Genomic DNA, 27,724 nt, shown 5'->3' on the forward strand with positions numbered 1-27,724 from the left:
TCCCAAGAGAAAACAGACTGTGCTCCCACTGCACACACAACCAACTAAACAGAACTGCACTTCCTGCCTTCCTGCCAGTCATATGAAGACATCAGGAATACACAATTCCCATGGATTACAAAGGCATGCAAGGACTTCAAAGAAACTCCAGATGCTCACAAACTGCCATACCTGTTGGGAGAAATACAACAATGTGCGAACGCAGCAGCAAGATTTGTCACCTGTTGTGATGAGAGAAGGACCTCAAACTCCCAATAGACTCATCCCCCTGGACTCACTCTTCACACAATAATTGCACTATTGCACAGATCCTCCATAATGTAAATACTGTGTATTTAGAGTGGAGTCTTTAACTTATATGTTTATACGAGATACAGTATTTTTTGTAATTTTTATAATATTTCACATTTTACTTTTTATGGTACTTTTATAATATAACATTTGATATGCATAGATATTTTGTGTTTAACGTTTTATACTTATTATATTATATATTATACTATATACCTGACCTTTTTTCTTTTTACCTTATAATGCTGTTTATTTTATTGTTCACCTGCTTTGGCAATGCAAATGTATACTTCTCATGCCAATAAAGCTTTTCTAATTGAATTGAATTGAGAGGAAGGGAGAGAGAAAGGGAGAGAGAGAGAAAGAGAGAGAGAGAGAGAGAGAGAGAGAGAGAGAGAGAGAGAGGGGCTTTAAACTAACAGCAGAATGAGCTTTCAGTTCTTCTTAAAACCAAGAGAGATTTTTTAGCATATTTATTGCACTTATTGTTATTCTATTTTAGGACCATATAATAAAGGTACGTATGCTGGGGTCGAGCTTTATTTGGACTGAACCTTTATTTCCAGTACTTTACTAGTATTACGGTAATGTGGACTGTGGTACCGTCGGAATGTACCATCGACAACACTACTGGAGGGATTTTGTTGTGACAGCCAACAGCAATCTGTGGAAAACCCGGTAGGGGGAAACGGTAAGGTGAAATCTAGCGTCCTTTAACTGATAGAATTAAGCAATTTCAACATTGCGTTGGAAATAAAATAATGTTATATTTGCAGGAACTATGCTGATGTTTGTATTAGATGAATGGCCGATAAACCATTTGGAGCCGACGAGTTTCTACTGGCTAGCATCACCGTCCACATAATTACATAGAGCTAGCGATGTCTAGCTAATACATTATACTGGCATGCGAATGATATTACTAGCGGGCAGGATAGACTTCATGCTGTGCCGTGCTCACTTAGCTGATTTATCTTACCGTCTTATTTAGATGGCAATGCAACACAATATCTTGCGTTGAACGAGCTACTAGGATACGTTAGCTTTGCATACTGTTGGTGAACAGGTCGTGACTGAGGATTGAGGAGAGGTAGCTGGCATCTCTGTTCTTTGGCCTGCTGTATTACCTGCATAATAATATCTCAATTCGTTTGAAGAGAAAGCTGATATTTCAAAATCTATAGATGTGTTGTGTTTATACATGATGATGATTCAACGTTTTTGGGTTGGATTCGGATCAGCATTTCAGAAATGCCATTTTCACTATTTTAGGTTATTATCACTAATAAGCTGCATAGCAAGCTATACATTGTGTTAACTATTTATCGTTTATAAACGACAGTAAATATAATGGCATTGACATTATCTCAGAATCGTCTGGTTTAATGTAAATTACGTTTAATTGAGATATGCTGCTGCTTCCTCATCAACTGGTGAGCAGTCATATTTGGTAAAGCTGTTTCATGGTTTCTGTTCAGAAAATCGGAATTGATGCTGTCTACAATGCATGATAATGAAGCAAACTGCAACATTCAGAAGATGGATTTGAAACATGATGTGGTTGCCTGCCGTTCTCTAATGTGCTGTCATGAATTCATTTGTATTTGTTTTTATCAGAATCAACATAGGTCATTTTATCTTGGATCAACAATGGCCTTCAGCAAGGGGTACCGCATTTTCCATAAACTGGACCCACCGTATAGTGTCATAGTGGAAACGAGGAACAAAGATGAGTGCCTCATGTTTGAGTCTGGAGCTGTCGCTGTACTGTGTAAGAATGTCCTCTTGATTTCTTACTTTACAAAAATATACCCTACATATCTCTTTGGTTATGGTCTGCCACTCGATAGTAGGAGAACCCGCAATGAAAATCGCATTGCTTATTGTTGATGTATAGCGGCTGCGGAGAAGGAAGCCATCAAAAACACTTATACCAAGATGGTTGATGCCTACGGGATTCTTGGGGTTCTCCGTCTAAACCTGGGTAAGTTTCTGCATTGTCGATACAAACTGTTCCCTCTATAACATTATCTGTCTGTCTAAATGTTAGTGCATGAACGACAAAAATGAAAGCTGCTTTCTTCTGCCCTTTACATGACCTCCAAAGCTCTGTTATCACAACAACAGTAATTTTTTAAACAGATTAATCCTAATTTGTGGTGATGGTGCAGATTTGTTCGCCATCTCTCTTCTATAGAATGGAGATAATGCAATTCCTCTCTTATATTTGTAATCTTCCCAGACCACACTCTCTCTTTAATTTCCAGGGTTTTATATCAACCCTTGCATGGTCATTCTAATGCCCCTATCTGCAGTAGATATCCTTGAAACAAATGGTTGAACCTTAGCTACTACAGGGCGAGATCCATCCGGCGACCACCATAACGTTGAATGCCCCCCCCTCCTCCATTGTGGTACATTGATGTAATCCATGCTCTTGCATTCCCTACTGGCAGGTGACTCCATGCTCCACAGTCTGGTGGTGGTCACGGGATGCAGCTCTGTGGGCAAAGTGCAGGACTCTGAGATCTTCAGGGTCACGCAGACAGACTTCATTTCGCTGAAGAACGACCCCGCCGACGAGGACCGCATCGCGGACGTGCGCAAGGTGCTGAGCTCGGGACACTTCTACTTTGCCTGGTCCGCCACGGGAGTCAGCATGGACCTCAGCCTCAACGCTCACCGCAGAATCCTGGAGGACACTACGGACAACCGCTTCTTCTGGTGCGTCAGAGGGCCTCTTACAACGTTCAGTAGACTCCGTTCTGTGCAGGGCGTTACATTTATTACCTTTGGTCTAAGCATGCAATGTCAACGCTCAATTGAATTGCTAATTGCCAAGCAGTCAGTGTTCAGTTTAGTTTTTCTCTCCTATTGTTCACAAGTTTATGTTATTCAAACATCACGACAATATCATCACGGTAACACGTGTTATACACACACACACGCACACGCACACACACTCGCATCCAGGATGGAGAGATAAAATCAGTTTCCCAGGTGTCATTCATGTTGGAACGGGGCCCAGAGTGAGCTGAGGAGGGGTGAGGCTGGGTTGGGGGTAGAGTTGTGTTGTATAGCAGCTGTTTAGGGATCCGAAGCCATACCTACTTCAGCAAGCCAACTCTTCCTCTTCTCTCTTCTTCTCTTCTCCTTCCTATTCCCTGTGTCATTTACTGAACTTCCTCAACCTGTGTGTGTGTTTGTGTCTTGGTGCACGCGTGCATGTTTATGCACCTGTGTGTGTATTATGGATATGATCACATTAACGACATTGGCATGCAGTGTATTCGTGTTGCTCCTGTAACACCCCCCAATCTCCGCTTCGATCCATCGTCAACCAATAGGAACCAGTCTCTTCACCTGCACCTGAAGCACTACGGCGTCCACTGCGAGGACTGGCTGCTGAGGCTGATGTGCGGCGGCGTGGAGGTCCGAACCATCTACGCCGGCCACAAACAGGCCAAGGCCTGCATCATCTCCCGCCTCAGCTCGGAGCGGGCCGGCACCCGCTTCAACGTGCGTGGCACCAACGACGACGGCCAGGTGGCCAACTTCGTTGAGACGGAGCAGGTCAGTGGCAGAGGGGGGGGGGGAGAGGCGCTTGGATGTAAAATGGCTGCCGTCGGCGTCGATGACATACCGTAGTGTCGGGGTGTGCACGCACGCTCTCCTGCACTCGGCATTCGTTTTGTACTAGCGTGTTGTTATGGTTATTACACGACTCCACCCCAGGGCCCGAGAGCTGGAACTCTCCTCAGTCTTGTGTTTTCACCCTAAAACAGGTTTCGCTCAGCCCTTAGGATTAACAGACATGCTGTTGTTCATGGAGTTAGTGTGTATTTTTGTATTCTATTTGGCATTGCAAGCTCAGCACCCTGCAGTTAAACCAATCCCTCAGTCACCCTGCAATTAAGATAATGCCCTCCTTCTGTTTGCTGTAAACAGGTGATCTTCCTGGACGACAAGGTCTCCTCCTTCATCCAGATCCGCGGGTCCATTCCGTTGTTCTGGGAACAGCCTGGAATACAGGTAATGGGGAAAAGAAATCTACATCTCGAAATGACACAACCAGGTTCATGATGTCGCCTTATCGAAACATAAATTATTAACCTGCCGTTGGTTTGGGACGGATCAATAATCATCCGCAGTAACATTATGCAGCATTCCTACCGAGCCTTTCTTCTGTCTCCATCTGGTTGCATTTGTAAAGGAATAATTCACTCTATAAGTAAATAGCTATCATTTATGGGTGAATTTTGTTGTAGTAGGACACTTCTCGACCGTGAAGTATTTGATTTAATTGAACATGATGATAATCGGAAGACACAGGCAGCCTTAACCAAGCATATTCAGATAGACAATGGATGTAAATGATTCTTTCACTTCCAGGGAAACGATTGTGGGTTTGATATTAAAAACACAAAAGTGAAGAATGTTGCATTTGCAATACATTAAGCAATACATTAAGATGATTTGTCAAGCTCCAATACCATACATTGCCCATAAGCCATTGCACAGCTCAGTCCGACTATCATAACAGTTGACAGCTGCTAGCCGGGGGTGTTATCAAAGATGGCTGCTATCTATCTGGCAGTTATGTGTTATAAACATTGAAAGCTGCTGAAGCAGGATCATCTTATCAGTTTGAGCTGGTTTATAAAACCAAACTGATATTCATTGGGAAGGAGGTGCGGAAGAGATACAGTACTGGTGTGTCTGTGGACGCTGCGTTTCGGTATTCAAGTTCAACTAGCGCAGTCCCCGTTCACAACGCGCCCGTTCGGGAACGGGCCGACGGCCTGGCCTCCGTGATTGCTGCTTGCAGCTTTTTCGGAGAACAGCTCATCCCAACAACTTCACACTAGGCACTGCGCTTCCTTTGGTCCTCAGGATTGCACCCGCCAAGTGTGAAGTCGATGAGCGGACGTGTAGGGAGGACAGACAGAAAAGCTTGAGTTAGAGATAGCAATCATAGCTATTTCGTAGACTGAGAATGAGGGCTGACATGTTTTGGAGATAATCTTCAAAAGTGATTTCTGAATGTTGTTGAAAAATGTGTACAAAGAATGTCAAATTTCTCGGATGAATTATTCCTTTAAACTCACATTGTCAAACCCCTTTGATTGTTTATATTTTTCTGCCCAATGTCTTTCTGAAACAATTGTAGGATGTTAGGGAACTGAAAGTTCCCGTACAAGTGAACATGGCAGAACTAGCAGGGAAAACAGAGCTAAACCCTTAATTTTTCCTAAAGAAAACATACAGTATTACTTTTAATGGTCTTGCAGTCCCGCTACTATGAGTCCTAAATTAAGAGTCTCTTGAATCTGTAGTGATTAGTGTGAAAATGTTAGCTAATTAATCATTTATGAATTGATTATTTTTTAATTAATAAGTACATTTTAGGAATTTATGAGGTGGAAATACCATGCAATTTCTGCCTTTAGATCATGCAGTTCAGAAATGTTTCAAATCATTAGAAATAAATTATTATTATCAATTAATCAAATGTTTTATAACAGGCCAAGACTAAGAATTCCGGGAGAATGCTTGGTATTTGTGTGTGTGTGTGTGTGCAAGAGATTCCATGTTTACATTGAGAGGCCTGTGGAATTTTAACCACATCTATTCATGCTGTGTGTTCAGAAAAAGTCAATTAAGGGCGTTTTGTTGCAACTGAATGAAAATCGACGACCTAATGGAATGGATGAAAACCCCCACCTGGTACAACAACCCCTATCAATCGCTTCTCTATTTATGTTTTGCTAATTTGTTTTGCTCTGCTGGTGATGGCTCTCTCATGCAGTAGAAAAGTGCTGTGCAATGCCCGGAGTTTGAAGCTACCTGTCATCTTCCCACTCCAAAAAAAACAAACCTTTCCTGACATTGCACAGGTCTACAAAACGCCTTGCGTTAGGGAGGTTAGATATCGGTAAAGGGCCTTTTTCTTTATTTCCTCCAGCTCCCAGACATATTTTATCAGGTGAGCACCTGTTCTGAAAACCATCCCCTAAGCCATTCACCAAACCTTTTAACACTGCTGATGTTCCAGCAATGTAGAAAAGAGGCGGAAGACATGGTAGACTGATACTGCCAAAGTTGAGCCATACATAGTTTTGGTTTGGCCTTGCATGTGTTTTGGGGCTGTTTTTCAGTGTTTTACTGCCCCCGTTTTACAAGTAGATGCTTTGCGTCTTCCTCTCCCGCTTGGTTTAGCTGTTCCTTTGGTTGAGGGGTGGGTACGCTTTTTCATTTTTAAAAGATGGATTTTTAAGTTGGAAACTAGTCTAGCTCTGGACTAAGAAGTTCTGCTTAGGTCGAGTTGCACGAAATGCTTGCTAACTCTGCTTGTCAATTAGTGCCCAATTCCATCTCAGCCGAGAGAATACTTAGAAATACTCTCAGCCTAGTCAACCGTGCATCACCTGTGTAAAGCTATCCATGAGAGTGGGGGGGAGAGGAAGGTCTTCTACTGTAGTAATCCGAGCAGCGCCATCAGCTCCAAGATAATCAATTTATTAAATATTCATGGGTTGCTAACGCTGTTATTCCTAACACAGTTCTGACCGCACTGGGGGGTGCAAGAGGAGGGCTAGACACAACTGTGTTGGGAAACACAGCGCTGGCAAGGGGAAGTCATGACTTAAATGGCGGCAGCATTGTGTCAACTGTTTAGTAACGGTCCCAATCCCCGTCCCAACAAACAGGAAGATGTGATTCGGAAACCGAGAGAAACAGAACAGTCTCCCGATAAAGACAGCAATGAAAAGACTTTAGGCACCACCCAAAACATTCAAGAAGTGTGAATGAAAAGGATGGAGATGATGCACACGGTGAGAAAGCCGACGGGATAGAGAGAGGGGCCGAGGAATACCGGGATTCTTGAATGATGCGAATGACGGGTTTATTCTTATTCACACATTTTGTGTTCTTGTTCAGAACCAATCACCTCCTCTTCCCCGTGCTTTTGTTGATTGTTTTACCGGCCTCCTTTGGGGTATGATTTTTCCACAACAAAGCTCTCTCCCCTAAAGCTGCTCTTCAAATCCGCCTTTATCCGCCAGAATGTCTGGCCCCCCTGCAGCAGCAATGTGTGGCTCGACAAAATGCGCACAAACCCTGGCCCGCTGCAAGAGGTGATGTCACGCTGTCTGATGAAGTGTGTGCCATGTGTCCCTTCACCCTCCCCGTGTTTGCCTCCTCCTCGCAGGTTGGCTCCCATCGCGTCAAGCTCTCCAGGGGTTTCGAGGCGAACGCACCCGCATTTGAAAGGTAATCATGAAGCAATTTGTGTGTGTCAGTCGGGGCCAGTCGGGGCCAGTCCAGAGCTGTTGTGACTCGCCTTCCCTGCAACAGCCACCAGCTCGAGAATTGCCAGGAAATGTATCCAACAAAAGTTTGTGTCCAAGGCTGCTACTGACCCCAATACACGCTAGACCAACGCCCTGCTGATCTGCTCTCCGTCAGATGTCCATTTGCAACCCAAATGACTCATGGGCCAGCCCTTACGGCCTGCGTTGTTCCAGCGTTTATTTGACGGCGGACAAACGTCGTGCCTTCACGCCACTGCTTTGAAAAGCATAATATTAACCCAAGGACCAAAAGCATGTAACAGAGGATCTTCTCCTAAATGGGTTAAAAGTGAGGATAAGACTCATCTCAACATAGCGCATATCAGATTGCGGCGCTGTTATATTGTAGGCCTCTGGGTGGTGATTCATGGTGAGCAGAGCTAGACGTGCCCTTGTGTTTGACATGGTCTGAGTCACTCTGGTTTTCCTTTTGAGGAGGCCAGCGTTTGCTTAACGCAGGAGACCAGTAACACACGGACAGCCCGGTCCGTTATCAAGATGCAGTGGTTCTTCGGGACACGGTGCCCCGCGCACCGCCCACTATGACACCCAATCAATAGACGCAGATGCTTCATTTAGGGATCTGTGAAAACGTTTTAATGAAGCGGTGGAAGATTATTATTAGGACGCTGTACCAATGGTAGTACCGTGCTCTGTCTGGGCATTCAGGGCCAAGAGGTTTAAGAATGTACCAGGATATTGTGAAACGTACGAAGATATGTTTCGCAAGATATTGCAAGTGATGTTCACCGTGACAACGGCTGGAAAAACGTCTTGATAGATGAGCGTGTCTTTTCATGTTAGAGGTGCTGGAGGTAAGATTTAAGAGCTAATTTGTGAGAAACGGTATCGCCAATTGTGTGTGTGTGTGTGTGTGTGTGTGTGTGTGTGTGTGTGTGTGTGTGTGTGTGTGTGTGTGTGTGTGTGTGTGTGTGTGTGTGTGTGTGTGTGTGTGTGTGTGTGTGTGTGTGTGTGTGCGCGCAACTCTCAAATTGTACCCACTGCCCGATTTAAATGTATTATACAATCAATATGGCTATATATGTCCATCTTGCTGGTGATTTAAAATGCATAGCAAGTCTCATCCCCCCCATGCTTACAAAGCGCTCCATGATGGCCCAAATGGACAGCAGAGGTCATGCGTGTCCCCACCAGTATATGCTAATGTGTGTGTAGTATGTGTACATCAAAGACGTGCCCCTTTGTATTTTCCAGACACTTCAGTGCTCTGCGGAAGCTGTATGGCAAACAGGTGATCATTAACCTCCTGGGCAGCAAGGAGGGAGAGCACATGCTCAGCAAAGCATTCCAGGTCAGTGGAACCCGCCGTGTTAATAGATCAGATATTAACGTATTCGTCCTGGCGCTTTTCATTCCATACATCAACGCTGTCATCAACTCAAATGGAAAAGTAAATGGTCATTGCTCTCAGTAGCTTTGGATAAAAGTCTCATCTAAATGACAAAATAATCAATTGTAACAAACAAGTGTGCAATTCATATACCGTAGCGAGGCAATGCATGCGTGTGCATCGCGTGTTGCCCCCAGTGCACGTGTAGCCCATTGCGTTCTCACGGCTCTCCCTCCTCGCTCCCTCCCGCCCGTCCAGAGTCACCTGAAGGCGTCGGAGCACGGCGGCGCGGTGAAGATGGTGAACTTCGACTACCACCAGATGGTGAAGGGGGGCAAGGCGGAGAAGCTGCACAGCGTGCTCAAGCCCCAGGTCAGCCGCTTCGTGGACGACTGCGGCTTCTTCTACTACTCTGGAGAGACTGGCATCGCCAGGTGAGCCATCGCCAGAGAGGGTGGGGCCTCGTGTGAATAGGCTAACGGTTAATGGACTTTGGGAATGATCGTGGGGGATTCGCCTTGTTTTGCTCATCCGCAGTCTCTTTAGTTGTAGAGAGCACCCTCAGTTTGATTTGAATGGTTTTTTTTAAATTTGTATGGGAAAAGTGTATTCATTCATTCGTTCATTCATTCATTCACAAATGCATTCATGTAATTATACACGATGGTGGTCTCTGATGTTCACCCAGGACGCAGAGCGGGACCCTCCGGACCAACTGCCTGGACTGCCTGGACAGGACCAACAGTGTCCAGGCCTACTTTGCCCTGGAGGTGAGACCCCCAGTGCACCCTTCTCGAGCACCGCACCCCCAGCAAAGGGCAGACACACACATACAGGGAACGACAACGTATCGCGCTCCGATTAGATCCTACCACTTAAACGTCAGCATTGATTACCTCTCCAAGTAACTTCAAATGAAATGACTTCTTAACGGACTTAGCAAATATCAAGTAGACGTGGTCAGATCTCTTTATCGGTGGCGCTGCAGCCTGATTCTGGGCACCCCACTGACAGTTAAGGTTTTCGGTGCACTCTTAAATGCTCTTTCACCCCCCCCCTGTGGTCGGGCCGGCAGATGTTACCCAAGCAGCTGGAAGAGATGGGCCTGACTGAGAAGCCCCAGCTGGTGGCCCGCTTCCAGGAGGTCTTCCGGACCATGTGGACCGTCAACGGAGACTCGGTCAGCAAGATCTACGCCGGCACGGGTGCCCTGGACGGGAAGGCCAAGGTACTGACCGAGCGCTTCCACTGGGCCTTTTTAAGCATTGGTTTGACTAGCACCGTTAAAGGCCTATACGATGATTTCAGCTCAGAACTCAATTCAGACTCAATTTAGATATTTTCGTTATAAGTGCTAGGCTTATGCAGCAGGTTTTAATAACTTTGGATTTTATGATTTGGCTTACCGTCTAAGATGTCCATTTCGATTTGGTCCACTGACAGTTGCTTTTCATTCCCTCACAGCAATCCTTGAGTACTTCTCATAATCGTATCTGATGTTATATCCTTGGATCATGGAAGGTCTTGCAAGTGGGGGGGGGGGGGGGGGGAGCAAAAAGTAGTGAGACAGTTACACTCCTTCACGTCCACATCCTATGAGCCCAGCGAGTGCATATTCGACAACCAACAGCCGCATGTCATGCTCTCTGAGATGAGCGTGAAGTGCTTTCTCTTTGAGTGCAGCACCGTGTGTTCCCCTTCTGTTTTCTAAACTCTTGTGTGCCCCTTTTCTCTCTGCTCTCTTCTGGACCTCTCTGCCCCGCGTGGTAAGTCAAGCGCCAGTCCGTCTTCGTCTTGTTGTCGTGAACAAAGGTCCTTATCTCTGGTGCAGTGTTTACCCCTCGGAGACACTGGGGATGTGGGCTCGGTCTCCGAGCTCTTCTGGGATAGACCACCCGAGCGATGGCGTCCCCTGATTACGTCGCCGTCACTTATGTCCGGCTCCTTCGCTGTTTTCGTTTCATTGAATGGAGCCTTTGTTTTGCGTGACTTCATCATTTCAGCGCGCAAGCCGGTTGATATCGGACAATACATGCTAAGCTAGGCAGTACTAGTGTTTGTTTTTTTTAACTAAACATTTCTTGTCACCATTTTTATATATATATATATTATATATCCCGAGGATATAGGATACTTTGGAGATCCCATAGTCTGGCGAGACCGTACGATCTGGAAACCCTTATAAGGGCAGAGTGATGACCTCAGGCTTGGGTGGTCTATGGTGCTGGTGCAGGATGGGTTATTTACTCATTGTCATGTGCGTCCGAGGATTTTACTCTGTTACTTTGGATCAGGGTTTGCCTTTTGGGAGAAAATGAAGGATATTCATCTTCACCATCCTCCCAATCGTATCAGAACAGATTTGAATTTGTGTAATCGATGATTCTGTTATTTTCAGAGCTAATGTTTTAACCCATTTAAGAGTACTAGCTCCTTGCAGGAAAAGGCAAATTTGACGTAGTGTTAATAGAAAATAAATTATTTGGCCTACTTTTATGAAATTAAATGAATCGTACATCAGAATGCAAAACATCCCTACCCAGTTTCACATTCATCAAATTGTCTTGATCTCGCTCTTAATAAGAACTGCACAAAAGTTGTTCTAATTTCCAATCATTCAACTTTTAGGAAGCCCGCCGCCTTTCTTTTTCTGGGTGAAACTTTATTTTTACAACATTATTTAATAACAATATAATAACATGGGGGCAGGATTGTCTACTGGTAAGGGTGTTTGAACTCCAGCTGAAAGGTTCAAGGTTCGAATCCCAATGTGATTGGAGTTTGAACCTTTGGGCTTTAACCCCTACCTGCCTTACCCAAGCCTGTCCATTAATGACATGTGTCTAAAAAATGTGAAATATATAATATAATAGCTCACTGCATGTTGCTTCTGATAGCAAACTCCACTAAATAGTGACGTTTCCGATTCATAAAAGCATTAAACAAGAGTGTATTCCTCTCGGCCTGCTGCCAGGTGGGAAAGCTGAAGGACGGGGCGCGCTCGGTGACGCGCACCATCCAGAACAACTTCTTCGACAGCTCCAAGCAGGAAGCCATCGACATCCTGAGGCTGGGCTCCACCCTGAACAGCGACCTGGCTGACAAGGCCCGGGCGCTGCTCACCACCTCCAGTCTTTACGGTAATGCCTGGAACCAGGAAGTCCATGTTGCGATGACATCACCGAGGTCTCTTCAAGTGGTTCTGTTTGCATGAATGACGACTGCCAATGCATTTTGTGTGTGTGCATATATTTACATATATAATATTCTTTTTTTTATTTAATTATTTCACTTTATTTTACACTTTTTTTCACCAATAGCTAAATTAATAAAGCTTGCTTCTACAATATTGTAAATTCAATATCATATTAATTATTAATTATCTTACGACCAGCTGACGGCTCACTCAAGCGTATTACTGGCCCTTGCTGGCGGTTGAAGGGCATGCCCTGAGTCCTCCCCACTGCGTTAAGCAGAGAGGCCGGTGCCCTGCGTGACCAAGCGAGAGGTCTAATCTCCCATCGGCCCTGCTCACATGGGCCAGCTAGATTAGCCCTTTGTTTGCTGACTGACTTACCGGCTGACTGACTGCCTGCTCTACTTGTATTATCTCTCTGAGAGCCCTGCTAACCCCTCCCTTCTCTCCCCTCTCTGTGCTGCTATCGCTCCTGATATTAGTCACTGAGCCTGTGTTACAATCAGGTACGGTCACTGGCTGGCTAACGGACGACTGTCCGTCTGTCTATCTGTCCTCCATCTTGTTCCACCACCCTGTCTGTCTGGGTACCTCTCCCTCCCCAGTGGTATATGTGCCCACCATGTTGATTATCTTACTTTACGTTGTCGTTGTGTCATCATCTTTAGTTATTCAGTGTAAACCTGGTTTGGAGGACAGACTTTCTGGCAAATGTGTACACTAGTGAGTGCTGAAATAAATACAAAATAAATGTGATTTTTGGGTGCTATGTAAATGTAGGTTTAAGGTTTGCTTTGTCAGTGTTTGTACTGATCAGAAATGTTCCTTTTAAGATTATCATATCATCATTGTCAAACGTAACATTGTTTTTGGATTAAACCGGCATTTCTGAGAAGCACAAGGGGCAATCTGCCAAAACGTGTCCTGCAAAAACTCTGGGTCGGATCAAAGACTTGTCTAACCGGTCATACCCAGATTTCTCTGCTTCAGGTTTCACTCAACCTTGTTTGTAGTCCCTGTGTTCACATTGCCCAGTATGCCAGACTGTTGTTCAAGTGCTTGGTATAAATAGATGGCATGTAATTGGCCCCTTACAGAGGTTCCCATTAACAACTCTACAGTACCCCCACCCTCCCATCCATCTCCATCCATAGTTGAACCATCTCCAACTGTGTTTGTGTGCGCCGGTGGACCATGTTTGGTTGTTTCCATCCACTTCAATGTTTTCTTTTCCATATGCAGGAGTAGGCATGCACACACACAAACACACACACACACACACACACACACACACACACACACACACACACACACACACACACACACACACACACACACACACACACACACACACACACACACACAGACACAGACACACAGAGACTAACTGAGTTTCTCTTCTGGTGCAGCGTCTCCCAGAGTGCTTCTGGGCATGTGTCAGAACTACCGCAAGTACACGCGGCCAAAGCAGATCCGTGTGTGCGTCGGAACCTGGAACGTCAACGGGGGCAAGCAGTTTCGCAGCATTGCCTACCGCAACCAGACCCTCAACGATTGGCTGCTGGACGCGCCAAAGAAGGCGGGACTTCCTGAGTTTCAAGGTACATGGTTTTACTGCACGGAATCACTTGTCTGTTTGGTAGCTTGTGAAATTTGAATATAATAAATGTAAAATCTAAACGAATTGGACGTCGGTAATATTTGAAATGCGTGTTGTTCTTTTGACCCCACAGACGGAAAGCCAAACCCCCCTATAGATATTTTTGCCATTGGCTTTGAGGAGATGGTGGAGCTGAACGCTGGCAACATAGTCAGTGCCAGGTATGTGACCACGCTACAAGCTACCAAAATTATATTGTGGGTGGGTGGAGGGAGATAATAATAACCAAAAGCATTTTTTTGTTGACAAGAATAGCTGTCTAGTTACGATCAACGTTTTGCATGATTGTTACAATTCTACTCCGTTTACTGGTTGAACTGCAAACACATATACACAGCTCACGTTGCCTAGGAATCATCACTCATCAGCCTAGGAAGTACAAAAACACACTCTCTTTCGAGCAAATATCTGAAGAGGACCGAGACATGTAAACGGCCACTTTGACCCCCGTACCATGTCCCTATCCTGCTCATGCCGGGCCCTCTCATGGTACCGTCTCTCTCAGCACCACCAACCAGAAGATGTGGGCCGCCGAGCTGCAGAAGAACATCTCCCGGGACCACAAGTACGTCCTGCTGGCGTCGGAGCAGCTGGTGGGCGTGTGCCTGTTTGTGTTCATCCGCCCGCAACACGCCCCCTTCATCAGGTACGGTACCTAGCCACGCCCCGCCTCGCTGTAAACACGGCACTGCATACAAGCACGCCTGGCATAGGAAGTTAACGTTCAGTGTTTGGGTCCTTTATGTATCAGGCACCATTGGTAACATCATATAAAAAAAATATTTAAAACTTTTGTTGATTTCTTTCCACTGGCAATCAATTTTCGTTAGCAAATGAAATATAATACTGATTATAATTTGCCCGTTTTTTTAATCGTTCTGATGTCAAAAGACTCAATACCTTTTATATACTTGGATACAACTACCGGTAGTTAAAATAGTAATTGAGACATGGTATGGCTTTGCATTGAATAGTTCTTATGAAAGCTGAAGTCATATTAAAGCTGGAGAGAGTTTTGAATGGGCTTTAATTAAGTTCCTGGAAATAATCGCTTGACAATAGTTTTCTCTTTCCTTTGTTGTGACTCAGGGATGTCGCCGTGGATACAGTCAAAACCGGGATGGGCGGAGCCACTGGCAATAAAGGGGGCGTTGCCATCCGCCTGCTGTTCCACACCACCAGTATCTGCTTCCTCTGCTCCCACTTTGCCGCTGGCCAATCACAGGTCAAGGAGAGGAACGATGACTACAATGAGATCACGCGCAGACTCTCCTTCCCTATGGTAACCCTAAACTTGGGCTGTCTCACTCCCCTTTTCATTGTTGACCAACTAAACATCAAATATATCAAATATTAAATGTCATGTCAAAGCGACTACCGTGTGGAAAAAGTATTTTCCCACAATAAACATTTCTGCACAAACCAATGTTTTTCTATGGGACTTAACAGAGAAGATGCCCCCCAAAATAAATACAAATTCAAATTTTGTTCCAACGCGGATCCAGGTGTAAACACATCAAGACTGGTCTGGCCATTTACACCAACTCCGGACAATCCCGGTCAATATTCCCGGTCTAACCCCCCCCCCCGTTCCTCCCCTAGGGTCGCCTGCTGTACTCCCACGACTACGTGTTCTGGTGCGGGGACTTCAACTACCGCATCAACCTGCCCAACGAGGAGGTGAAGGAGCTCATCAAGCAGCAGAACTGGGAGGCCCTGACCGCCGGAGACCAGCTGCTGGACCAGAAGAACGCCGGCATGGTGAGGTCATGGGTCTGAGTGTACTGGTTCCGGAGGTGCGACTTTATTCACAGAAATGTGCAAATTGTAAATTCAGTTGTTGTGGCTGACATCCACACCGAATAAGATGGAAACATGAAACATGGTAAGGCGACGATGTACATAATGTAAAATAAGTGCGCTTTTAAATGTTCAGAGAGTACAAATAAGAATCTGCCAAGTGCACTTTGAAACGTTCAAAGAGAGTACAAACAAGAGCCGACTAAGGAGATAAGCGCTGATATTCTCCCATCAAACATTGTTTTGACACGGCACCTATGATTACGGCTCTCGAAGTCCCAACGGAGCCACACTGGAGGTCAAGTGTTTCATTATGAAACACTTATGGTCCCCTCTGCACACACATAATGGAACAACTCCAAACGGCTGAACCTATTAGCGCACCTCTGCCACTTCTCTGATGGCTTGAGAGGCTGACGTACTGTGATCCATGACGGAGGTACTGTTGAGGTTCAATAGCTGCTGGACCCAAGAGCAGAACACAGAGACGGGACTTGAGTTGGAGTGATAAGCATGTTTATTTGGCGCAGGAGTGAAGCAGGGGGGCAGGTTGGTGAGTGGGGAGCTACAGGCTGGAGGGAGTGAAGCAGGCAGCCGTGAGCTATCGATCCACAAAACACTGTGGCAAAAGGAACCAAAGTACGATGAGCTGATGCAGGCCAGGTGTAATCAGTTGAGGGTGACAGGCAAAGCACAGAGACAGACAGGGGGTGTTGCAGACCCAGGGGGGAAAACACCCAGCACAACAGCTGTGGCTATGACAGGACTACGTCAAACACACATTTACAGCATCTCCACTGTCTGCTGGGTCGCTGTGCATTAACCGACACGCGCCGTGTGTTTGTGCAGGTCTTCCGCGGGTTCATCGAGGGAGACCTTGACTTCGCCCCCACCTACAAGTACGACCTGTTCTCGGAGGATTACGACACCAGCGAGAAGTGCCGCACGCCCGCCTGGACGGACCGCGTGCTCTGGAACCGGAGGAAGTGGAACTTTGACAAAACAGGTGAGAGAAGTGCTGACGACTTCCCTTCGTCAGCCCTGCGTTAACGTTTCACTACAAAAGTTTTAGGAACCACTGTGTCCGAACTTCCCTCCCTTAATGGGCCTTCAGGACATTAGGGCAAGTTTTACACTAAGTGTGCATTCATGAACATTAGTAAATGCAGAAATAAGCATTGTTATATAACGTCAGCAAAAGGGTTGCGTGACTGGGCTAGTCAATGGTGTGTATAGGAATACCGAAGTTGACATGAAAACCATTACTTTAGTTATCATTAACTGCTGATATTCATGTGGTTGATAAACCACATGAATTTCGGCAGTTAATGATAACTAGACCATTTGTTAACTGTTAATTTGTGGTAAGCTAATACAGTTTACGGCATTAACTGAGATTTAAATTTGTTTTTTGTTTGTTTGTTTTGTCTTGTTTTTGTTTTATTTATTTATTTTTTTATTATTATTTTTTTCCACAATGTCTTGTTTTTAAACGATTTATGATAACTTGATGCTCTGTAAGGTGACCTTGGGTGCCTTGAAAGGCGCCTCTAAATTAAATGTATTATTATTATTATTATTATTATTATTATTAATGAATGTACCCTTATAGTACAATGTTACCCGTCTTAACGCTACGCTCAAAGCACATTTGAATGAATCGATTCTTATTTTCATTGACCTCGATCACTTCTGTTCAGTTTTTCTAACCGCACGTCACCAAACCGCGCGGCGCTCCGCGGCGCGTCCTAACAGCACTTGATTGTGATCCCCAGCGGAGGAGATGAACGTGGTGGGAGCGGCGGCCGCCAGCGAGGACGATACGGACGGCGCCTGGAACCCCGGCGAGCTCAAGTACTACGGCAGGGCTGAGCTCAAGACCTCGGACCACAGGTAACCAGCTCGACGGTCACTGGCTGAGGGGGCGGAGAGCGACGGCACCGACGGCACCGACGGCACCGACGGCAGCATGCACCTTGCTTCACGCAGCTCAGTGACGGCCTCGTTCGGCATCGCGCGAATCACACTCGCCGCACTTTAGGATTTGTTTTCTCGTTCGGTTTGCCGATGCTAAAGGAAGGCGCTTTTACATATGTAGATGAACGATTCAGTTGTGTGACTCTGTGCTCCGACATCCGGTGTTGAAGCGGTAAGAGCCAGCGAACGATGGCGGTAGTACGGTGAGGCACACGATGCCTTTATACAACACATTTCTATCCTGATCAGGAGCCATAACGAACATAAAAATTGGCGTTAGCGTCGTCTCAACAAGGCACTACCGCCAAATATGGGCAGACATGTTGACGTCATGAATACAACTCTCGCGCTGTTCTATGACCATATATGGGCAGACATGGGGATGTCATGTATGGCTCTCTGTGTGTGTGTGTGTGTGTGTGTGTGTGTGTGTGTGGCCAGGCCTGTGATGGCGGTGATGGACGTGGAGATCCTAGAGGTGGACCCGGAGGCGCGGCACCAGGTGTACAAGGAGGTGATCGCCCTGCAGGGGCCCCCCGACGGCACGGTGCTGGTGTCACTCTGCGCCTCGGGGCCCGACGACTACTTCGACGACACGCTCATCGACGAGCTGCTGGACAAGTTCAGCACCTTCGGCGAGGTCATCCTCATCAGGTGGGCGGGGCCGGGCCCTAATGGGGGGGGGGGCGGGACTATCTCAAAGGAAGCAGCAACCGGGGTGTCATCTGTCAGATAACTGCGTTTATATTCTCTGCTTTTTGTTGAGAAAAAGTTCAAACTTCCCTCCCACACTGAAGGCCTATACAATGCAATACAATACAATACAATACATTTACATTTACATTTAGGGCATTTAGCAGACGCTTTTATCCAAAGCAACAAAGTACATTTGTCATAAGAAGTGCAACAATATATCGCTGTCGGTACAGAAAGGATGTTCATAGAACCAAGTGCAAGCACAAACAATCGCTAGGCTAACCAATTCCTCGTGTTACAGCCATGATAGCAGCTACTGCAGTTGCAACACAGTTAAGTACTATAATACAATACAATACAACACAATACAATGCAGTGTACAATGGTGGCCAGAAAGGGGAGGGTGGCCTCTGAACAGGTGAGTCTAGAGTCTTTTTCGGAAGATAGTGAGCGACTCTGCGGTCCTGAGAACGGCAGGGAGCTCTTTCCAATAATACAACTTTATTAATCCCACTAGGGGCAATTTGTTTGAGCAGCTTGTTGTACACACAGTAACATACAAAGAACAAGTACACATACCCAACTACAGAGCGTTTAGTAGTTTAATTGCAGAGGGAGTTAACGACTTGGAATACAAGTCGTTAACCTGTTCCACAAGCAGGTAAAGCATAAGGACGCCCAGTTCCCAGTTCTGTTTCATGCAATTGTAATTGACCGGTTAGATGCATTCCCCCGAGCCAATCAGGGAAGAGATGCTCTGATGGTCAGAAATGATCTGGGAGTGTCCTTAAATCGTAATAGTCTCTGAGGCAGGCGTAGTGAACTCAAAATGGATATTCTCTCGTCACATTTCCCTCACTCATAGCTGACGGATCTCTCCTACCAAACAGTCCCATTTATGTCCTTGCCTTGTCTCTGTTCTCTTTGCAGGTTTGTGGAGGAGAAGATGTGGGTGACCTTCCTGGAGGGTTACTCTGCCCTGGCTGCCCTGTCTCTCAGCGCCTCCACGGTACGAGATCACACCAGGGCTATGTGCACATCCAGCTCCCTAGCAACATTGAACACTCTCTCTGGTTACACTGGTTTTAAACACTTGACCGTGTTTCAACACTCAAGATTATAATACCATGAATGGACCCTATTTAGAGAGGCTTAGGAAGAGGTGTCAAACATAACATCAAATAAATTATGAATTAGCTCCTCTTATGCACCAGGGAAAGACAAAAGCGAAGAATACTTCATAGTAAGTAGTAGTGGTATAATAACGTGACATATTATACCATCAGGTGTAAGGGTGTTACAAGCTGTTTCAAAATCGGCTTCTTCTGACATCTGGGCGTGTCCACCTAGTATGCCGAATAGATCAGTCTACCAGCCTACCAAGTGGACATTGGCATACGTTGCTCATCTATCCGTCATACATCTAGGTGGACAAGCCCACTTGTGATGTCAGAGGAGGCAGATTTTCAAAACGGCTTGTAACGGCTAATCACACTCACACCTGGTGGTACGATATACAATACATAGCAGTGCACCTGTGTTTGTCCTACGCCGACACCTCCGTGAAAAGGCTCCGGTCACGGATGTACAACAGGCTTTTTTTATCTTTTGTGAACGCAATACATTTTGTCGCCTGGCAACGCAGGTGCTGGGCAAGACGATTGACATCCGTCTGAAGAGCTCCGGCTGGATCAGGAGCCTGGAGGAGGAGATGAGCGTGGACCGCATCTGCGGCGCCATCCCCACCTCGGCCAGCTCCACCCTGCTGGCCGAGGACACCAACATGGGCGACGACGACTACGACATGGAGGGTGAGCCGGAGACGCTGAGCTGGGGGGGAGGAAGGCGCTGTGGGGCGGGGTTAAAAAACGATAAGAAGCGTTCCGGGTCGGAACGCAGTCCTGTGTTGTTAAGCGCTCTGTATCGTTGTTTGCTCAAATGCATCTCGGTGATACTGATTCCATACTCTTTCTTGTAGTTGTATTTCACTTGGACAGCATTTGTATTGTTGTTTCACTCAAAGCGATGAGGTTGGGTCATTTTGAGCGTTCTGTTTCTGTCTCTGGTCCCACAATGGAGTTGAATGAATATTTCGGGGCTTATGTCGGCAAGCAGGATGTTGACGGTTACGCCACGAGGTCTCTGGACGTGTGACTCCTCTAACGCTGGGTTTCTGTTCATACACGGGCAATACAGCAACGCTGCACTTCAATGGGCGTTCAACTTCACACTGAATGTCTCTCTCTCTCTCCCTCTCTCCCTCTCTCCCTCTCTCCCTCTCTCCCTAGGCGACGTGGACGAGGAGGTGGAGGAGATCCTCCCCCAGCACCTCCAGCCCGGCGCGGGGTCCGGCGCGGGCTGCTCCCCGGCCCCCTCCCCTCGAGGTAGTCCCTGTCCCTCCCCCACCGAAGGGGGCCCCCCCACCAGGCCCGGCCGGTCCGCACAACCCTCCCGGCCCACACAAGGTGTGTGTGTGTGTGTGTGTGTGTGTGTGTGTGTGTGTGTGTGTGTGTGTGTGTGTGTGTGTGTGTGTGTGGTGTGTGTGTGTGTGTGTGTGTGTGTGTGTGTGTGTGTGTGTGTGTGTGTGTGTGTGTGTGTGTGTGTGTGTGTGTGTGTGTGTGTGTGCGTCAGAGAGGTCATTCTAAAGTGCCACTGTGTTCCCTTTGTGATTGTCCTGGAAGGAGGCTTTAGTCCGTCCCCTTGCAGGAGAGACATGCCAGGTAATGTGTGCCGGTGGGCTTTGCTGTGTTTGAGTGTTTTCTTCATACTTGCAGTGTGTAAGTCACTGTTTAGTGTACACAGTACGACCCAGCTAACCCTTCCTCAGCCCTCACAGTAGCTTATCCTAGCTGTGTTTTGTCGTTGGTGCTAGTTAACCGTAATCAAAGCGATACTTTTGGTTGTGTGTGTTGTTGTGAACAGGACTATTTAATTATTGCTCATATTTTATGGTTACATAAAGTATATATATGGATACACAGGCTCTACATGCTAAACGCAAGAAGCCAATAGCAACTAATAATCTAAACGCGTGTTCAATGTAACTCATAAAATATCGGTGATGTATACAAAGTATATAAATGTATGTATAATATATCCACCGGTTGTAACCAGTTTTATACCCTCTCCCCCCTTCCCCCCAGGTCCGCCGGGGGACTTCCAGCCCTTGGAGCCCAAGCGGCCCCCACCCCCGCGACCCAACGCCCCTCCAGCCAGACCCGCGCCCCCCCAGAGACCACCGCCCCCTTCAGGTACCCCACCAAGCCCGCCGCGAGCACCAGCACGCCAGGGTGGTGTTAGTTAGAGAGGGGAAGCAAACCAGGCCAGCTGAGCGGACGTCTGGTGGCGCAGCGTGGGGTTGGTAGACGGTGTTTGTAGTCGGTTCACACGCAGGCTTCAACATGTGTGTCTCTTTTTTTCCACACCGTTTCTATTCGTTCCCTGTCATTCCAAAAGGAGGCATGATGAGTCCTATGCTGTTTAGAAAAAGCTCTGCAGGTAAAGTGACTGCCGTGGAAATGTGGATTAGCTATTTGCATTGTCGTAGTGAAATTTTTGATTTTTCTGTGTCGGCATCTAGTTTCTGCTCACCGATGTTTTCCAGACGCTTAGCTAAGTTAATGCTAATAGTGCTTGTATAAAAACAGTGCTTGAGATAACAGTACTTGGCAGTAGCTTACTGTAGAGTAGACACTGTGCTACATTGTTTAGTCAATAAAGGCTATCCTGGCATCCATTATGGGTTAATCGACCTAAGGGGCTGTCGGGGAAGCTCACTTCTGTGTTTAGGTGCGGTTAGCAGTTTCAAACTGTGCTCTTGGTCCATCTTACTTCCCATTGAACTCGTGAAATCTGTCCACTGGTCAATTTCATTGACTCATTTCCTCATGTGGTTTAGACACTGGCTGAGATGGCTGGTTTACTGATCTCTGTATGATTTATTTTAACCTTTCGCACACACACACACGCACGCATGCACGCACGACCCACCCCCACATGGCTGTGTGATGCCCTCTTCCTGTGGTTGGCCTTGAGCATTGTGTGTCCCCTCTTTGCCTCCTAAGACTGTGGGGAATGTCCGAGCCCGCTGCTCTTTAAGAGGAGAGGCAGTGAAGGTAACTGCACAGTGTGTTGTGTTTGAACTCCCTAGCTAGCTGCTAGACATAGTACACGTATAGTTACTTATATATGAACGTATCTACTACTTAGATCTAGTACTTGTATTGTATGCATCGTCATTGCAATTGATGTCTTTATAATTGAATGAAGTAGAGGTTTCGTGCTATTTAGTTAGTTAGTCAGTCGGGTGTTAGGAAGCGTTGGGTTTGCCCCTATCACGTTTGAAGGTGAAATGAGGTCCTGCATCGGTGAGATTAGGTAGACCAGCCTCCGAGGCCTAGGGAAGATCCAGGGGTTTTACTTCTGTAAAATCACTTCTGTAAAATCACTAGCAGGGTGGTACCCTTGGTGTCCCATAGGGATGTGTACACATACCTTGCATTGGACGGCGTGTGTGAAAAGATGTGTGTCATATCACTCAGTTCGGTGTGTAGTTCTGTAGAAGAACAAGAGGCAACCGCAACAAGTTATTCATCGACTCCAAAATAATGTGCATATTTAAGAACAATATATACGTTATCTTTTAAGGTTTTTGTTACTCAGGTCGTAACATCACAATCAACAGCTCGCACATGACAAGTCCTGTAGCTCTGGCACATCAGTCTCTCTCCTGGGTCAAGTGCACTGCCAACGTTCAGAGCAGCTACAGCATTCCCTGGCCTAGTGTGGTGGCTTGTGCATAACGGTGTTGTGGTTCTGATTTACCTTGTGCTGCCAAGGACCAAAGAGCCCTGCTATCTCTGGGCCCGACGCAGCAGGTGAGTGGGCAGGAGACTCAAATCAACTCGACTAACGCTACTTGTTGAACCACATGGGACAAACCACAGTTTGCACAAGTAGGGCCCTATGATTTCCGCGATAACGAAAACGCGGACGGAATCACGGAATCGGACAATAAAAACGGAATCTACTGATAATTATTATTATTATTATTATTATATTTTTTTTTTTATTATACAGGAAAGTATTAAAAGTAACAAAGTTACAATTTAAGACGGGCCTGTCTCAGTAAAATAACTGATTTCCAGCAGGTTCCTGTTCTGCAGCACATATAACATGTAACAGGGACAAGGCACATCACGCGTCACATTTACAATATGCAGCGGAATGCAGCGGAATTCGCCATTATTTTGGTGAGATTCAGTTTTGAGGGAAAAGGGAAACAACACAGGTGACATTAACGTCACTGAATGTTTAGCAGTCACTTCCACAAAAATGTAAAAATAAATCCCCGGTCCACCACTCCAGCCTAGGTGGCGGGAATGCAAACAATAGGTCCCGCTCCCGCTCCTAACAAGTAGCCGAAGAAGAAGTTGAAGCGCCCGTAATTCGGTTCTAACCCCCAAACTCCCCGGGTGCATGACACGAGCATGGGAACGGCTTTGTGCTGCACATCGGCCCGCAGCCCGGCCAGCTGCGGGCCTCTCACTGAGCATGGATCGGGGGCCTCGTCCCTGTGTGCGTCCCCATGGTGACTCTGCTCCTTCTTGTGGTGTGTTCAGGTCGAAGCGGAGCTCCCGGGTCCGGAGGTGGGCCAAGACCGGTGAGTTCAGACACTCCGGGGCACACGGGGGCCAGGGTTAGGTGGTGTCATTAATATATCACGCCAAAGGAGTCATATATTCTCAAAGGCCTGTAAGGCCCTTTGGAACTGTAAATATACCAATAACATTGATTTGACTTGCGTTGACATGTTCACAGCCTCAAATCCCTCAATAACGCCAACCAGACCCATATGCAATAACCAGGGGGGGGGGGGTGGGGGGGGGGTCGTTCTAGCCTTACCTGATGCATGATCTTTCCTCTCTCTCTCTCTCTCTCTCGCTCTCTCTCTCGCTCTCTCTCTCGCTCTCTCTGTAGAACATTCCAGCCCGAGCCGGTGTGATCAGCGTTCCCGCCCAGGGTCGCCAGACCCCTCCCGCTCATCCCGGGGCACCCAGACCCATTCCAGAGGTTCACCCTGGAGCCCCCCGCCCTGTCCAGGATAACCCCCCCGGGGCCCCCCGACCAGGCCCCCCGACCAAGCCTACTGACCTACCACTCGGTGAGCACACACACACACACACACACACACACACACACACACACACACACACACACACACACACACACACACACACTCTAGGGCCTCAATGCACGGAAACGTATTTCCTATTCCTCGTCGTTGTCTAACCACCTTGATCCTTCCTCCAGGACCCCCTCCCTCAGGACCCCCGCCCTCCATCCCCGGTCCGGCCGGCCCCCCTCTTCCAGGGCCCACGCCAGCGAGGCCCCAGGCCATGCAGGCCCCCATGCAGCCCCAGCCCCAGCCCCAGGCCCAGCCCCAGGCCCAGCCCCAGCCCCAGCCCCAGGCCCAGGCCCAGGCCCAGGCCCAGCCCTCAGTGCGGTCCCAGCTCCCCGCGCCCATGCTGCCCACCTTCACGGCGCCCATGCAGCCTCAAGCGCCACCCGCCGCTGGCACCGCCGGGACCCCCCAGGGTCTGTCGTCCCCCAAGCCCCCCCCACGATCTCGCTCCTCTCACGGCCTCCCCCCGGAGGCCGCCGCTGCCGCCGCCGCAAAGGCCGACGCTGGCACTCCCACTGGACAGGTTGGTCAGCTTGCTTCATCAGCCAAGAGCAACCTCACAGCATTGCTTTAGCGCTACAGCCGGAGTAGACCCTTTTCACAGTAGGAACCAACACAGGTGTAGCTCATCACAATTACTACGGCTCTGTTTGATTGTTAGGCATGGCAGTGCACAGGTAAAGACACAACGTGTCAAGTCGATGGAACCTGTTAGACCATGTTAAAATGGCCGAAACCAAAAAGAGTAGTTACGTTACCCTACTGTTGGTAATCTGTGAAAAGGGTCCATGAGATGCTGCATGGTCGTGGATACTCGCGGTCGACCTGCGGTGTATCGTTCACGATGTTGCCGTTCAGATGGTGGGGAAGCATAGAATTTATTGACGTTGCTTATGAAGGGGAAATAGAGTTAGAATACGGCTGCAACATGTTAGTTGAGTCTTTGCATTTTTCAGTTTTCACAGTCTCAAATTTTCAAAAGCAAATGTCTTCACAAGTTACCAGTGACCAAAGAATTGCTCGCTTAATCTGAAAAAAAAACGAGGGCATTCATTTCATAACGATCCATGAACCAAACATTAGAATTTCTGAAGCATCAAGCAATAATTGTTTGGTTTAAGCATCGGTAAATCATAAATGGATCATACAAATTTGATTGTCCGTCGATCGACTTATCGACGAATCGACTAATCGTTTGCGGCCCTAAAGAAATATAATGATCCGGGGTAAAGTCTGTGCCTTGCTGCTTCCGATGAGTGTAGCGCTCTGTGTTGTTCTCTCTACTGTGCTCTGACGCATTTGTCTCTCTCACACAAGCCGGAGAAGCCCTCAGGGTGACAGGTATATATCTATTTACTACAAGCACCTCTCTCACTCTTCAACCTACCATAGAATCACAGTCCAGTGCTGCCATCTATGACCCGGACCCCCCCCCCCCACCCCCCTTCCCCGTCTACCATACCCCCGGTCACTTACCACCTCCGCCTCCATCTTGTTTTGTAGTAGCCTTGTGCTCATCTTCTCGTCTCTGTGTATTATTGACGTTCCCTTAATCCATCGCAAGTTCGGTAACCATGTACCGTGTTATTTTTGTCATCTCTCCATTAGATTAGTGTATGGATGAACCTCATTTAAGTCTACATTGTGGTCCATAGTTGAATCTGTAAACAATGGAGCAATGCTTATTGTCGGTCTCCCCCCCCCCCCTTCTCAACCCACCTCACACAAACACACACAAAAACACACCCCATAGTCCTTCCATATCTGCTCTCGTCAGTAGAAAAAGTGATGAGTATCGCAGGTATGCAATGACTTGTGGATCGGGATCCGCTCCCTTTGAATAACGTTCATGATTTGTGGACGTTAAAATAATGCAGTCGCTCAGCAGGTATGTTTGCGTCATGTTGCGTTCTTATTTTATTTTTCCTTAGCTTTATAGGAAAAGAAAAAATTGCAACAGATTTATTTGGCAGTTTTCCGTTCAAAGAGGAATTCTTTATGATTCGTAAACCGTTGCTCATAGTCATTCATCTCTCGGAGAACACGCTTGTTATAGGCTGGTTGTCTGTGTTACTTTGAGTACGTTAACTTGCGTAATCTCCGGTGTGCACTGTCGCCAGTCCCCTCATGGTTTCCTCTCTCACTCCGCAGCCTAATGGACTCAACGGCATCCAAGGAGAAGCACAATGGAAGCCTGACCCCTTCGACACACTCACATCCAACCTCCTCTCCTCTTCCTCCTCCTTCTCCTCCTCCTCCTCCTGGACCAACACTCGCTCCCTCACCAGGGGCTCCTCCCTGCGCTCCCCCCCCTCCGCTCCGGGCCACCTGTCCTCCTCCGGCACGCTGCCCTCCTCCTTCTCCGTCCAGACCGCCCCGCTCTCCTCCCTGCAGGGCCCCCAGCCCTCCTCCTCCGGCTCCTCCTCGTCCTGCTCCTCCTCCTTCTCCTTCTGTAACGCCACGCTCCTCCTCCCGCCGCCGCCCGTCCCGTCGCGCAGCCGCTCGCAGGAGTCTCTGCGCGCCTCCCCCCTGCCCTCCCAGGGGGAGGCGGCCCCCGCCCGGCCCAGCAGCACCAACCCCTTCAGGGGCCCGCTGATGATGCAGCCGCCGCAGCATCCCCCCGTGCAGCCCCCCGCCCCTGACCTCAGACTCCAGCCCCCCACCCTTAGTGCACTCTCTCAACCCCTCATCCCCTCCCCGCCGCGGCTCCGCCTCCGTCGGCGCTTCCACCGTCGGCCCCCACGCCCGTCCCCCTGCAAAGGACCATGTCCCTGCTGGGACCCTCGCTCGCTCTTCCCCCCCCTACGCCGGCCCCCCTGTTCCCCCTGGGCCCCACCTTGCCCCTGGCCCCACCCTCCATCTCTCGTTCAGCGACGCTCCCGCCTCGCCGGCAGCCCCCCGCGTCGGGGCTGGACAAGCCCACCCAGTCCAGGTGGGTCACCTTCGACGACGGCCCTGACTTCCCCCAAGGGCCTGCGGCCCCGGGCCTCCCGCCCGCCGGCCCGCTGCCACCCCAAGCCCAGGCTCGGCTGCCCTGTCCCGGGTTTGACCCGAACCCTTCCTGGGTGTCTTCCTCCACCCCGTCCTTCCCAGCTCTCCCTCCACCCGTCCCCGGCAGGACGGCGCCCAGCGAGCCCCCCAAGCCGCCGCCCGGAGCCCTCTTCTCCCTCGACTTCTTCCAAGATTCCTAGCGTCAGGCACATGGAGCGATGTA

The 27,724-nt window shown here is 48.0% G+C and overlaps 1 protein-coding gene across 1 annotated transcript; it reads left to right on the forward strand.

Moving 5' to 3' along the window:
- The first annotated feature begins 757 nt into the window (after positions 1-757).
- synj1 (synaptojanin 1) lies at positions 758-27,701 on the forward strand. The gene is given in 32 exon segments (XM_056594821.1): positions 758-982; positions 1,909-2,062; positions 2,189-2,275; positions 2,748-3,015; positions 3,639-3,864; positions 4,240-4,323; positions 5,941-6,018; positions 7,505-7,566; positions 8,862-8,958; positions 9,256-9,431; positions 9,686-9,767; positions 10,073-10,225; positions 11,972-12,137; positions 13,603-13,794; positions 13,927-14,014; positions 14,359-14,499; positions 14,943-15,135; positions 15,456-15,614; positions 16,503-16,659; positions 17,429-17,546; positions 18,072-18,284; positions 19,257-19,335; positions 19,972-20,137; positions 20,615-20,791; positions 21,470-21,577; positions 23,165-23,203; positions 23,948-23,988; positions 24,306-24,489; positions 24,639-24,668; positions 24,756-25,033; positions 26,662-27,207; positions 27,210-27,701. Coding segments are annotated over 31 exon segments (5,001 nt in total). The 5' UTR covers positions 758-982; positions 1,909-1,941.
- The last annotated feature ends 23 nt before the right edge of the window (positions 27,702-27,724 follow it).

This window comes from Gadus chalcogrammus, chromosome 7, assembly GCF_026213295.1.
Source record: "Gadus chalcogrammus isolate NIFS_2021 chromosome 7, NIFS_Gcha_1.0, whole genome shotgun sequence".
Lineage (NCBI taxonomy): Eukaryota > Metazoa > Chordata > Actinopteri > Gadiformes > Gadidae > Gadus > Gadus chalcogrammus.